Source organism: Pseudomassariella vexata (genome assembly GCF_002105095.1).
Source record: "Pseudomassariella vexata strain CBS 129021 chromosome Unknown BCR38scaffold_31, whole genome shotgun sequence".
NCBI lineage: Eukaryota > Fungi > Ascomycota > Sordariomycetes > Amphisphaeriales > Pseudomassariaceae > Pseudomassariella > Pseudomassariella vexata.
The window spans coordinates 68264-81010 of record NW_024467986.1 but is presented as its reverse complement, the minus strand read 5'-3'; the positions used below and the strand labels follow the sequence as shown (position 1 = coordinate 81010).

The following is a 12747-nucleotide window of genomic DNA, read 5'->3' as shown; positions in this document are numbered from 1 at the left end:
GACAGTGGCCAAACATACGGTAGACACTCTGCTCCTGAGGACGCTTTTGCGGGACGAACAATGCTATCATCCCAAGACAATGGCGGAGGCGCCGACATGGACATTTCGGCGCGCCAGAAAATGCTGTCAGCCATCTCGGGCAGCTTGTTGACTTCTTTACTCGGTGCGTCATGCTCTCTCTTATTCTTTTTTTTGTGCTGGCGCTGGCGGATTCAGAACGGTCGCATGCTAACTATGGACACACAGTGACACCTCTCGATGTGGTGCGCGTTCGACTGCAGTCACAAGGCGCACCTCAAGTATACACGGCAGATCTTTCAAAACTTGTCGCATCGACGCCGAATGCATTTCGACCATCGAGTCTTGGAGTTACCGCCTGCTGTCGCGAAGTTTTCTTCATGAACAATAACGCTGAAGCCTGTGTTGTTGGGCCACGAATAGAAGGTTTAGGCGGATCAGCTGCGCCTGGCGACTGCGCCATAGAACAGACCCAGAAAAAAGCTTTCAACTCGACACTCGACGGAATGCGGAAAATTGCCCGCAACGAAGGACTCACAACACTGTGGCGAGGCCTTTCTCCGACACTCGTCATGGCCGTGCCAGCCAACATCATTTACTTCACGGGCTACGACTGGCTGCGGTTCAACAAATCAAGCCCCATAAATAAAGTGTCTTCGGACGGCTATGCACCACTTATTGCTGGAGCCGCAGCCCGAGTTGTTGCTGCGGGGGCCGTGGGCCCCATCGAGCTGTTCCGAACTCGGCTTCAGGCATCCTCGGGCGATTCGACGACAAATCATCTCGCAAACACCTTCAAGGGCATTAAAGAAATGGTTGTCGCCAATGGGTACAGGTCTCTGTGGCGTGGCCTCACCCTCACTTTGTGGCGGGACGTACCATTTTCCGGCATGTACTGGTGGGGGTACGAAACAATCCGGGGCAAACTCACCGATATTCGAGCAGAGCGTCGGGGTCGGCCCTTGGTGCGGGAGGACGGTTCACGAACCCGAGCGCGTAGTCGATCGCAAAGTAGGGAGAATCACACCGCAACCTTCATGGATAGCTTTACCGCAGGGGCTTTGTCGGGCGCTTTCGCTTCCATCATGACGATGCCATTTGATGTTGGCAAGACTCGCACACAAATATTCCGAGACCCTGCCAAGATCCCTTATGCAAATGCAGAGAAGACGACAGCACCAGAGCAGCGGTCACTGGTACAATTACTCTGGCACATTGTCCGCACCGAGGGTGTGGCTGGGCTTTGGAAAGGTTGGGTGCCTCGAACCCTGAGGGTGGCCCCATCGTGCGCCATCATGATTAGCAGCTACGAGATAGGAAAAAGAACCTTCAGGAGCATGAACGAGAGGGCGGCAAGGAAACAGCACGAAAGCTGAGGAAAGCCTGACGGAAACCGCATTCCCACCTGTTGATTATTTGTTGCACTGACCGGCGTTCTCCATGTTTATGATACCTACACATATTGCCCAAAAGCTTTTCTCCATAGAATTTGGTGGTGCATCATGAGATGATTTCAAGAGCAGAACCGGCGTTTCTGGGTGTAAGATGCGTTGTACACTAGCAAGACTTGGAGAGGCTCTAAAAGCCATCATTGTAATTAAAAAAAGCCGTGATCTTGTTAAGCGCTAATTTGGGATGATTTCCGCGTGATGAGGGCTACGAGGCAAAATCCATTTACACGTACATGCCGCTCCAACGCGAGCATTTCGCGACTGCTTTGACTCCGCAACGCGGTCAATACGCGTCTTGACGCGTTATCTTGTTTAATAGGGTTTAATTCGTGCCATCCTTGCTATTACGTGCCCTACTGATGACTTGAGGCTGCGCTTGCAATTTTCTGCCCTGCAACAATCCTACTGACCCTCCCGATTGACTATTGAGCTTCACCGAATTCAATTGTACCGTATCCACCGCCCCAACTGAGTTCCATCATCAATAGTGGAGAGTTGATGTTTAGCTCTTCCGTTCTATCTCGACTCGTCACGATTTCGTCCCCACGCATCTTGAAGTGTTTCCTCATTCAACCTCGCAGAGTAGTAGTACTTTTTTCTTCGCCGCAGAAACTTACAACTGCAATTGCATTACAGCATATTTCTGCAACATTTCATAACTACTCCTCTTTTCTCTTTCACACCATATTCACCCTCACCGCCTGCACAATGTCATCGACAAAACGCAAGGCCCTCACCACGGATGAGGGCAACAAGAAGGCCAGGACGGGTGGCAACGCAAGCATCACGTCCTTCTTTGGCGTCCCGAAGCCGGTTGCTGCTGTTACTAATGGCACTGCGAAGGGATTAGCTGCCGCTACCGCACCCGAGGCAACATCAGTCCTCAAGTTCGACAAGACGAAATGGGTAGAAGGCCTGACGGAAGAGCAGAAGCAGCTTCTGAAGCTGGAGATCGAGACACTGGACGACAGCTGGCTGGCTCATCTTAAGGACGACGTCAAAAGCAAAGATTTCTTGGAGCTTAAGAAATTTCTGGCCCGCGAAGAAAAGGCGGGAAAGAAGGTGTTCCCGCCAAAGGAGGATGTCTATTCTTGGTATGTTTTTCTACATGGACAAACTGCCCACCTGTCTGTCTACCACGATTGGCTGGAATTTGACCGAGCCTTACCTGCAAACGAATCTACGTCCAATCTAGAAGTCCAGTTGCTAACTTTGCCTGGCACATAGGTCACGACACACCCCATTCCACACAGTAAAAGTCGTCATCGTCGGCCAAGACCCCTACCACAACCACAACCAAGCCCACGGCCTCGCTTTCTCGGTCCGCCCACCGACGCCCGCGCCTCCCTCCCTTCGCAACATGTACATTGCCCTGAAAAAAGACTACCCTACCTTCACACCGCCGGCTAAGAATGGTGGCTTGCTCACACCGTGGGCCGACCGCGGCGTCCTCATGCTCAACACGTGCCTGACGGTGCGTGCACACGAGGCCAACAGCCACTCGAACCGCGGCTGGGAGAAGTTCACGCAGCGCGTCATTGACCTCGTGGCTTCCAAGCGCACCAGAGGTGTCGTCTTCATGGCGTGGGGCACGCCCGCAGGGAAGAGGGTTATCAAAGTTGACTCAAAGAGGCACTTGGTACTTAAGGCAGTGCATCCCAGTCCGTTGAGCGCAGCCAGGGGTTTCTTTGACTGTGGTCACTTCAAGAAAGCGAATGAGTGGTTGGTTACAAGGTATGGGGAGGGGAGCGAGATTGAGTGGGATTTGAACCCAGCGGCGACACCACCGTCTATGAAAAAGGAGGTAGAGAAAGAGGTAGAGAAGGAGAAGGAGAAGAAGACGAAGGATGACGTCCCGCCCGCGACTGTTGCGATAAGCAAGGATGGCGTCGAGGAGAAGAGCGTAATACTGGAGAAGGAGAGAGAGGCGGGCAAAGCTGGTGTCGCTGTCGAGGATAAGAACGCTACCGATTCAGAGGAAGAAGATGAGGAGGACTCGACGGAAAATGACAAGCTTTTCCAGTCGTTTGTCTCGGAAAACTACTAGTCCTCGAGCGGGAACGCATGGATTACGTGCGTACGGGGGGACTATTTGCTATGTAGGTATTGGATTGGCTGGAGTTTGTGTATAAAAGTACGATATAACGTACAACCCCACCTTTCTGGCCACCTAATCTACCAACTACAACAACTTTCGGCATAACAGATTATCGTCGGTATTGGCTATTATTATATAATGCCTCGATATTCAGAAAATTAGATTCAAGGCGCTCTCAACGATATCAATCAAGGGATATCCCAGCGCCAGGCTTCCCTCCGATGGGGCATTCCACGCTCTACCCTCTAATTATGACTCGGCGATGGCCTCAGCCATTCTGACGCGTCAATCGCGTCGATGAAGCTATCTAGGGATCAGGAAAACGCGCTGATTGGATGGATCCTCGAAATGGATCGCGAGGGTCGTAGCCCGTCGGCGCTATTCATCGCTAAGATGGCGTTGATTCTGTTACCTCAGGATCGTCGATCAGAGGGCCTCGGTCGCCATTGGGTTCATCGCTTTATTCAACGCCATCCAGAGGTCGGAAGTATCCAATCTCGACGCCTCGACCGTCAGCGATTTGATGGCCCATCGACGCAGAATATCGACGATTTCTTCGAGACGTACGAAGCCTTGATGTCAGCTCACGACTACTTTCCACATAACGTCTGGAATATGGACGAAACAGGCATCGCGATTGGCGAAGGGATCGAGGGTATAGTGTATGGATCGTCAGAGAAACATACAACATTCGTTCGGAGTGACGAAAGCCGCGAATGGGTCACTATAGTACATGCTATATCGGCGATGGGTAACTCGTTGACCCCAGCAGTAATATATACTGGCAAGAGCCTCCAAGCCCAATGGTTGAACGATTGCGATGATATACCTGATTGGCAATATACTTATTCGTCTAACGGTTGGATCAGTACAGATATCGCCGTTCGATGGCTTCGTGATATCTTTATACCTCGTACACAGTCAGTTGATCCCGACGAGCAGCGGCTCTTGATATTAGATGGTCATATCGCTCACGACAACGTTGAGTTTATGTGGTTAGCCTATTGTAACAAGATCTCGTATCGCTCGTTAGCGACCTCTCTCTCGATCGAGTACTGTTCTATTCCATTTAAAAAGTCGACGTTCCTCTCGCTATACATCGAGGCATATACGTAGTCGTTCACGATCAGTACTATACAATCAGGCTTCTCTGCAACTGGAATATACCCATTAGATCCATCGCGACCTCAGCCGACGATAGCCCCCCTATCAGAACGACCAACTACACCACCAACAGTTGGTAATTGGCTTGATCCGACAATAATAGCGACGCCAGTGACTAGCTTAGTAACTAGTGAGAGCCTGGCAGCGATTACGCCATTGCGATCGTCGCAACAGCTATTGTTTCGGAAGCTGACTCGTCGGCTAGATGTACAGAGCGTCGAGGTCGCTACTTTGACCCAACGTGTACACGCATTAGAAGCCGAGATAACTTCGCTACGCCCCAAACCACGTAAGAAGGTACGATTAGGGCCTAATGAACGATTTGGTAACATTGTACAGATTAAGGAAGCGATGGATCGAGCCCTTGAAGTAGAACGGCAACGAGACCAGGTACAACGTCGGAATCAGGTAATACTGGACCTAGCTAAGGCGTCAGAATCTATCAGATCTATACCTCAGGAAGCCCTAGAGCACAGCTTTCTATTAGAGCTGGTTGTACCTGAATAGCTATAATAGTACGTTGAATACACTGTTTCGAATACCTTCAATTGGATTACAGTATGTGGCCAGAAAAATATATAGCCAGAAAGATATATGGCCGGAAAGGTAAAGTTATACGTTGGATACGCTGTCCCAGGTGATTACCTCATTATCAGCTACATTGCACGGCCCCAAAATATAATCAACATTGCTTAGTCAACAACAGCTACATAGATGGCTAGTATGACGGTTTCATCACATTGTTTGGATGACTTCAATTCGTATACTGCCAATATACTGCCGAATAGGTAGTAACCACAGTACCTCTATATCCGCAATTGTGAAAATCATATTTAGCCCGTCCAGCTCATTAGCGGTAAAGATGGTCAAATGAGAAAACGTTTGCTTACGTGGTCTGACCTCGGTAACACAATACTTTATGCTGGTGCTCCTTATCGGAGATTCCAATGTCGCAAGATTAATTCATATGTTCCGGCATTTAATTATGAGACACCCTCTGAGATGGTTGCACGTCTTCAAACTCCACATTTTACCACGCCCTTGGGTCTTCGAAATTCGCATGTGAGAGGGAAAAAGAGGGACTATGGGGGGATTACAAAGGACTATCGGACGGAAACATTCCCCACGGCGTTACTACCGTTAAAATCTGGCCATGCCTACAGTTTCCTTGGCTTGATCTTCTCGCTGGCGTCTGCTATGAAAAGTTGCGGTAGCAGTGAACGTATAGCGAATGTGATTGGGCTGTTTCAACGCGCAAAAGCGCTTCAAGGGTTGGACTACACCATCGTGTGGTGTACCACGGGGCCGGCTTTTTGAGGGTATCGCGAAAACGTTCACTAGCATGTACAGGGTATCATGCAGAGATTCGGAAAGTGGATGACGTAGTAATTTCAAATCATGAGACGCTGTTAAAACAAAACCTGGCCTATGGGAAGCTCATGATTGCGAGCACTACACGGCATTGCGCATTACTTTTAAGTAGTTTTGCGAGAACATGCTTTGTCGTCGTTGGCATAAACTTGAGCGTGGCATCCGATGTCCGATTAGCACAAGCTCAGTGGCGGGGCCAATCAGGATAGCCCTACAGGGCATCCCGTGTTCTGACTTCATGCCCGCGGATCGATAAATTGGAGTCCGTAGCAATCAACGATCAGTCTGACTGAAGGTGATTCGAGTTGACAAACTTTTTGCCACTGGTTGACGGACAGATTGGAGGTCGGGCAATGACGTCCTGTTTGCAACAAGGCCTAATACTCGAGTATCACGGCCACGGCTTTGAAACTTCAATACATGACCTCATGCATGCAGGGACCATTAGTCGCGTTCATTATGCATAGCATTCTCCAAGTTGAATAGTGGTTCGTGTTAGTTGGAACGAAACGGCTTGGAGGCTCGAGCTCGGCAGTCGTTCTGAATGTCTTGTCGTCTCTTTAACGCCAGGCCGGGCAACTGAACCATAGTGTATACGGCGTGGAACCCCGGGTTATGCCCGATTAATGACTGAGTTATGACTGGGTTACTATACTATAATACCGAGGTATCCCATATTGTTATATTCTGCCACCTTTTTGGGCCAGTCACGCCATTGAACGTATATGGGCCAAGAGTTGGCAGTCAATACATGCCTGGGACTGCAGATCGATGGGAGTCCACGAACGGGTAACGCGGTTTGTTTGGCCAATTGGCCACTTGGCTTCATGTGGCTCGTCGTCAAGTCCCGTCAGATCCTCTTGGTTGACAGCTCATCAAAATCAATGCGATGGTAGCCAATCGATAATGCCGGGTGCCAGGTCAGTCAGGTCATGAACTCTCGAGTTTGATGAATGAGTTGTTCTATGCAACGGCGCGTTGGCAACGTTTGGGAATAGGGGTGGAGTGGAGCCAGTTGTAGGTGGCGTTGTGCTATTTAACAGCGCTTCGTGCTTTCAGTAGCTTGGCAAGCTCGCCGACGATCAGCGGTACGATATTGTTGCTTTTAGAATAGGCGTAGCAGCATGAAATTTCGTGATCTTCTCTCTGTACTCAGGTGAGTTGTCGGGTGGCGTACAAGCCTGCAGGATCTCCACATATGGTCCCGGACGGGAAAGGGGGATGCGTAATACAAGCCCCGAATGATAGGTGTGAAGGGTTTGGGGGTTATGAAGGTGACACCTGATCGCAGATACAACTGATATGCCCGTGTCGTCCACCATCGCTACTGCTGGTGGTGCAGTAGCTGGTGCAGTAGCTGGTGCCGTGAGGTCGCTTCGGGATTTATGAATCGTGTAGGAAATGAGGGTTCCTGCGGCTCAGCTAGCAAAGAAGCGGCTCCGACACTATGGTCAGTTCTGCATTTTGACGTTCCCAGTTGAGGTTAGTAAACAGAACGAGGTACCTTGGGTAGGATAGACTTTAGCCAGATCAATCATAAATCGGAATGAAGTGTCGACCATTGCGTAGATGGAGATAAGGAATATTTTATTTTTGCCGAGACAAACGAGCCTGGATATGAGAGAGGTTCTGACGTTGTAATAATAATCGGAGTTTTGGCCCACCCGCAACCTGGAAGCGGCCAAATTGAGTTTGGGGCAAATGGCTTGTGCTACAAATATCAAGTCAAGGTCCTTCATTTCCTAGGGATCTTCTCTAATTCGTACTTGGACCCTGGTAAGTACTTCAGCCTGGCCAAGAGGTGCAAGTCAACAAAACAAAATAAATGGCATGGCGATGCTAGGACGGCACAGCACGGCCAACATTAACATCCCACTCTCCCGCTGGATCTTTCATATGCATGAACAGCTTCAGATTCATATGACCCGACCGGCATCTTTGGAAGGATGGATAAGTACGGGATCAAATGTAACTATAACTGCCAATATAATATCCCAGGTTCGTTCATTGCTGTGCCTCCCAATCTATCACCGTGACCAGCCAGCCCTGGAGAGCGGGCTGGGAACATGGGACGAATGCTCGTGCAAGGTGACGCAGATTGCTTGAAGTTGACGCCTTGCCAATCTGGGCACTAGATTTAACTGCTGATGCGCCCCGGCTCGTTGGCCATCACACATTGCGCCCATGCTTGCGCTGCAGGTAGGAAAGCCTGCTCTCCACATCTGGAAATGCAGGTGGTTATTGCTTTCTTTCCTCGTGGTCCGACCGACCCCTGAGTTGAAAACAGAAAATTGATTTTCGGAGCGGTTTCTCCCCATCTTCTTGTCGTCCACACGTTTCTGGTCTTTGCTTTCTGTTCGGGTTGTCAGTTTTTTTTTTCCTCATACCCCAGGTTGCGCAAGAGATCTGCGATTGGGCCAATTCACATGTACCCCCAGCTGCTCCAGCTGCCAGCGAAACCAGTTGCATTGACTTCGTTCAACCCATCCAATTATTCCATCACTTTAAAGCACCTAAAGACCAGAGACCCCCACCACACCACCCGTCGTGTCGACTCAAGGTTCCTTACTGCTTCTGCATTTTTACGACGACCTTAGACGCCGTTCTGCACCGCGACTGCATCTCGCAAACACTATCGGCACTTTCCCATCCATCGGCCTGCCACCTTGACATTCATGTCGCACCAGGAACTTGGGATTTAGACCGCGACATCAGACGAGTCGGGCCACGATGCCGAGCCTCTTCTCCCGAATAAGGGGCAAAGATAGTCAGGCCAAAAAGTCCAAGAAAGGCGCCAATCTCGAAAGTCTGGTCCAACAATTGCCCCCACAACCGCGATGGGAAGACGCCTACAACCGTACTTCAGTCGAACCCGAGGAAGTCCAGGAACTGATCAGACGTTGCACTGGCGAGCTCAAGGCGAGGGGTATGACATCAATCCCTAAATCTCGCTTTGATTTCTGCACGAATTCCTGTACGGTAGCAATGTGGCTGACCTTGTGTGAACCCGCCAGCTCTCGACCTCCCTTTTCTGCTCCTGCCATTCCGACCGACCTCTAACCCGAGCGCTGTGCGCACATTTATCCGCCACTTCTTCGATGGCAATCAGACCATCCAGGGCGAGGCCCTGGCTCAGGAGTTGCGCCTGACGGAGCCCATGGTACGGCCTCTCTCTGTCTCTCTCTCTCTCTCTCTCTTTCTCTCAATTGGCATCATGGACGAGACTAACGCGAAAACTAGGTCATATCGGGTGTCTTGAAATGGTGTTGGAGCCGACTCCAGGGCGGTATTGTGGGATGGGACGCTTACGAGTTGTTCAAGGTCGGAGAGCAAGACTCGCGCATGGCCCGCAACTCCTTCACCACTTTCATACCCCTCAGCGTGGACAGCGATGCGCGTGCAAAGATCATTCACGACTATTTCGATCTGCTCTCAGCCGTAGCTGCACACGGCAAGATGAACGGTTTCGGTGGGCGCAAACTCTCACGCATGGCGTCATGGTGGGCTTTCGAGCACAAGGACACCGGCGAGGGTTTTGAGGGCGGCTACAAATTCTGGCTGAGGTATGTCGAGTTCCATGCCGGACGACGAACTCGAAAGAAACCTGTCACGTTCGGCGGAGGGCTAATGTTCATGCAGTGCTGCCGATGCCACAAGCCACCTGTTCTTTGCCTTCCTGAGGTCGCTGGCGCCACAGCCTACTGCCCGCGGCGGAATCTCAATGCTCCCCATGTCTTTGCAGAAGTTGCTGCAGGAAACCGAATACCCCCCACAAAAGCCGTCCTTGATGCAGACGACGACAAATAAGGTAGTAATGATTGTCGACACCGTGTCACCTACGCCATTTGCGCTCTTGCGGCGCGCCAATCACTTTGAATATCGCGACGATGACAGGGCGTTACACGAGTTCTCCGAGTACGAGGATCCGCTCAAGGCTCTGACGGAAGAATGTCGGAGAGTCCTGAAGGCTATCTCGCTTGCCAATCAGTCGCAAGTTTCTAACTCGAAGCATTCCACCAGCTTACGGGATGCATCTTGGTCACGTTTTGAAGATATCGGCTTTGCAGGCACATTGGACGAAGAATTCGATGAGGTGGATTCTTCTAAGGCTAACCATCAACAGCAAAATCCTCGAGGTTTGAGGACGACACCAGCGTCTGGTGGCCAGGGCACCGGCCGGCCGACGACGCCATCATGGGCTGACTTTTTATCTTCGGGGTTCGTAGATGATGCACCCAACAGTCCTTCACACCTACTTCCTCCCGACAAGGTTCTGCCGCCGATCGATGCCAACGTTCGTCAGCGCAGCGCTCAGTCTCATCGCCCTCGCCTAGAGAACACCCCACAGCTGGAACCCGGCGAATTGGCGAGTATTAGTCGCTTCGATCTTGATGATGCGTTTTGGTGGGTGTGGATGAGCAGTCTCGCCCCGGAAGAAACTGCTGAACGCAAATCTGCCTTCGGTCGATGCGCGGTTATAGAGACGGTGATTCGCACCGGCAGATGGCTCGTTATGGAGGAAATGGTCAAGGGTGCTGCCCCTGAACCTGAGGCTGGAGCATATATTGCCGAGAAGAAGGGCTTTTTCAGCTGGACGAGACGCAACAAGGGTATATCTCGCTCTAAGTCGACGGCGGGGAAGAATGGTCTGGTCAAGAGCGATCGCCTCAAGCCCAGCGACGCCATGGGCGCCGGTCTAAGCAAGACGAGCATTGGCCCGGACCAGCAGGCTCGTATACAAGCCGCGGCCCAACAGCTCCAGGCCAAAAGTGAGCACGAAAGACTTCGAAACAACCCCCCGGCACGACGCGGACGAACGGACGAGCAGGTTATGAAAGAGAAGACAAGCAGTATCCTTACCTTGCAGCCGGTCATCATGAGCGAGGCCTCGCCAGCGATGAAATGGGCAAACAAGTACGACAAGGAGGCCATTCGTGATCTATATCTTGCCAACACAAACACGGGTCGCGGGTTGGGGCAGGCGAGCATGCAGACAAATGGACACGGAGAGAGCAACGGGTCCTCGCCCAACGGTACCCATGGACCTGAAGTTCCTGCTAAGTCGCTGTCTATACGTTCGCCAACCTTCCATTCTCAACCACCTATCGCGTCGGGACCCCCAACACCAGTCAAGGTGCCCCAAGAACCATCTCCAGAGCCTGCTCCCGTCTTGGAAAAGACAGTCGAAGCCCCGGCAAATCTTCAACCTGCTAACAGAATCGAAGCCAGCGGGCGCAACTCTCCCCTACCCCCGCCCGCCCAGCAGAACAGCTTGGATCTGGCGCGGGAAAACATGCTGTCGCCAGAACCGCAGACCAGCCACGACGGTAAAAAGCCTAAGAAGCTCCACAAGGATGAGAAGAAGACGGGAGGCTTCCGAAAGCTGTTTGGCCGCAACAAGAATCGAGCATCGAAGCTCCCGGAAAATGCGGCCAATGATGTCAATGGCATGCTTGCGCAAGCACCGGCTCCTGTCCCTGAGCAACGACCTCAACCTGTTACAATGCTATCTGATGCCCCAAGCGAGTTCGCGACGCCCATGGAGCACGCCGGAGACGTCACTCCAACGCAGCCGCCCCAGACGCCTACTGCGCCCGAGCGTACGTACGAAGCGTCCATCAACGAAAACGATTCGCGTATTGACACGGCCGATGCCAACGAGGCCAAGCATGAATTTTCCCGCTTCGACCAAGGTCCCCTCGACGACCAGCCAGCATTCGTCCCCACCGATGATCAGAGCTATGATGATGCCACTCCGCCCCCCATCGCTCGACATGCAAGCAACAACCCAACAGTTGAAACAGTAGAGGAAGAAGGAGCACCTTCGCCCGCGGTACCTTTGCAGGATCGCTGGGCTCAGATCAGGAAGAACGCGGCGGACCGTGCGCGCCAAAGTGAAGAACAAAGCCGGGGTGGGATGAGCAAGACGACTGATGGTGACGATGACACCAGTGGCGAAGAGAGTAAGTTTTACCCGATCGGTGTCTAGTGTATCGTGCTAACGATAAGCAGCTATTGAGTCCCGCGTAGCTCGCATCAAGGCCCGCGTCGCAGAGTTGACTGGCAATATGGAGGGCACACAATCGCCGGGGAACCGCACGCCGGTGCGCAAACCCCTTCCCTAGACGCCCTACGCTAATGAACATACCGGGATGACGACATTTGATGCCCCTTAACGTCGGCTTCCATGAGACTTCAAGCACCCGGTGCGGTGCGGCGACGCACCGAAACATTTCCTTTGGCGACCAGGCAAGCAACTTCTAGTACGCCTGGCATTAAATTTTCCATACCTACGATGATACCACTAGAAAAAAGCCGGCACTTAATCGGCAATCAGCACCGCAATTTGTTTCGTCCTCTTTACTTTCGACCAGTTGATTGTATCATCCTTTAGCGTTAAAATTATTGGTGACGATGACATTTTCGCGATTTCTACTATGCACACAGAGCCAGCCTTTGGCTCTGGAGGCGAAGGAAAACCCCGACTGGAGCACTGATACCCCCTATCGATACCTATACCCCTGGCCTTTTTGGGTTCTCGGCCACCACCAACAAATATAAGCTAATTTGAAGGCGAATTCTTTTTTTTCAGCCAGGGCCACAAGACGGATCCAAAAGGTGAGCAGGAGGACGAGGATGAAGATG

The 12747-nt window shown here is 51.6% G+C and overlaps 3 protein-coding genes across 3 annotated transcripts; all 3 read left to right on the top strand.

The window, feature by feature from the left end:
• Positions 1-96: 96 nt before the first annotated feature.
• BCR38DRAFT_357514 (mitochondrial carrier domain-containing protein) lies at positions 97-1394 on the top strand (the record flags this gene model as incomplete). The annotated part of the gene is made up of 2 exons (XM_040857115.1): positions 97-163; positions 247-1394. 2 exons carry the CDS (start codon positions 97-99, stop codon positions 1392-1394), a joined length of 1215 nt encoding a protein of 404 aa, XP_040709349.1.
• A 783-nt stretch (positions 1395-2177) lies between these two features.
• Positions 2178-3516, top strand: BCR38DRAFT_357562 (uracil-DNA glycosylase-like protein; the record flags this gene model as incomplete). The annotated part of the gene is made up of 2 exons (XM_040857118.1): positions 2178-2563; positions 2697-3516. The coding sequence occupies 2 exons, from the start codon at positions 2178-2180 to the stop codon at positions 3514-3516; spliced, it is 1206 nt and encodes a 401-aa protein (XP_040709348.1).
• A 5316-nt stretch (positions 3517-8832) lies between these two features.
• Positions 8833-12227, top strand: BCR38DRAFT_462156 (uncharacterized protein; the record flags this gene model as incomplete). Its single annotated transcript, XM_040862608.1, has 6 exons — positions 8833-9028; positions 9117-9262; positions 9343-9665; positions 9742-11599; positions 11630-12065; positions 12115-12227. The coding sequence occupies 6 exons, from the start codon at positions 8833-8835 to the stop codon at positions 12225-12227; spliced, it is 3072 nt and encodes a 1023-aa protein (XP_040709347.1).
• Positions 12228-12747: the final 520 nt, after the last annotated feature.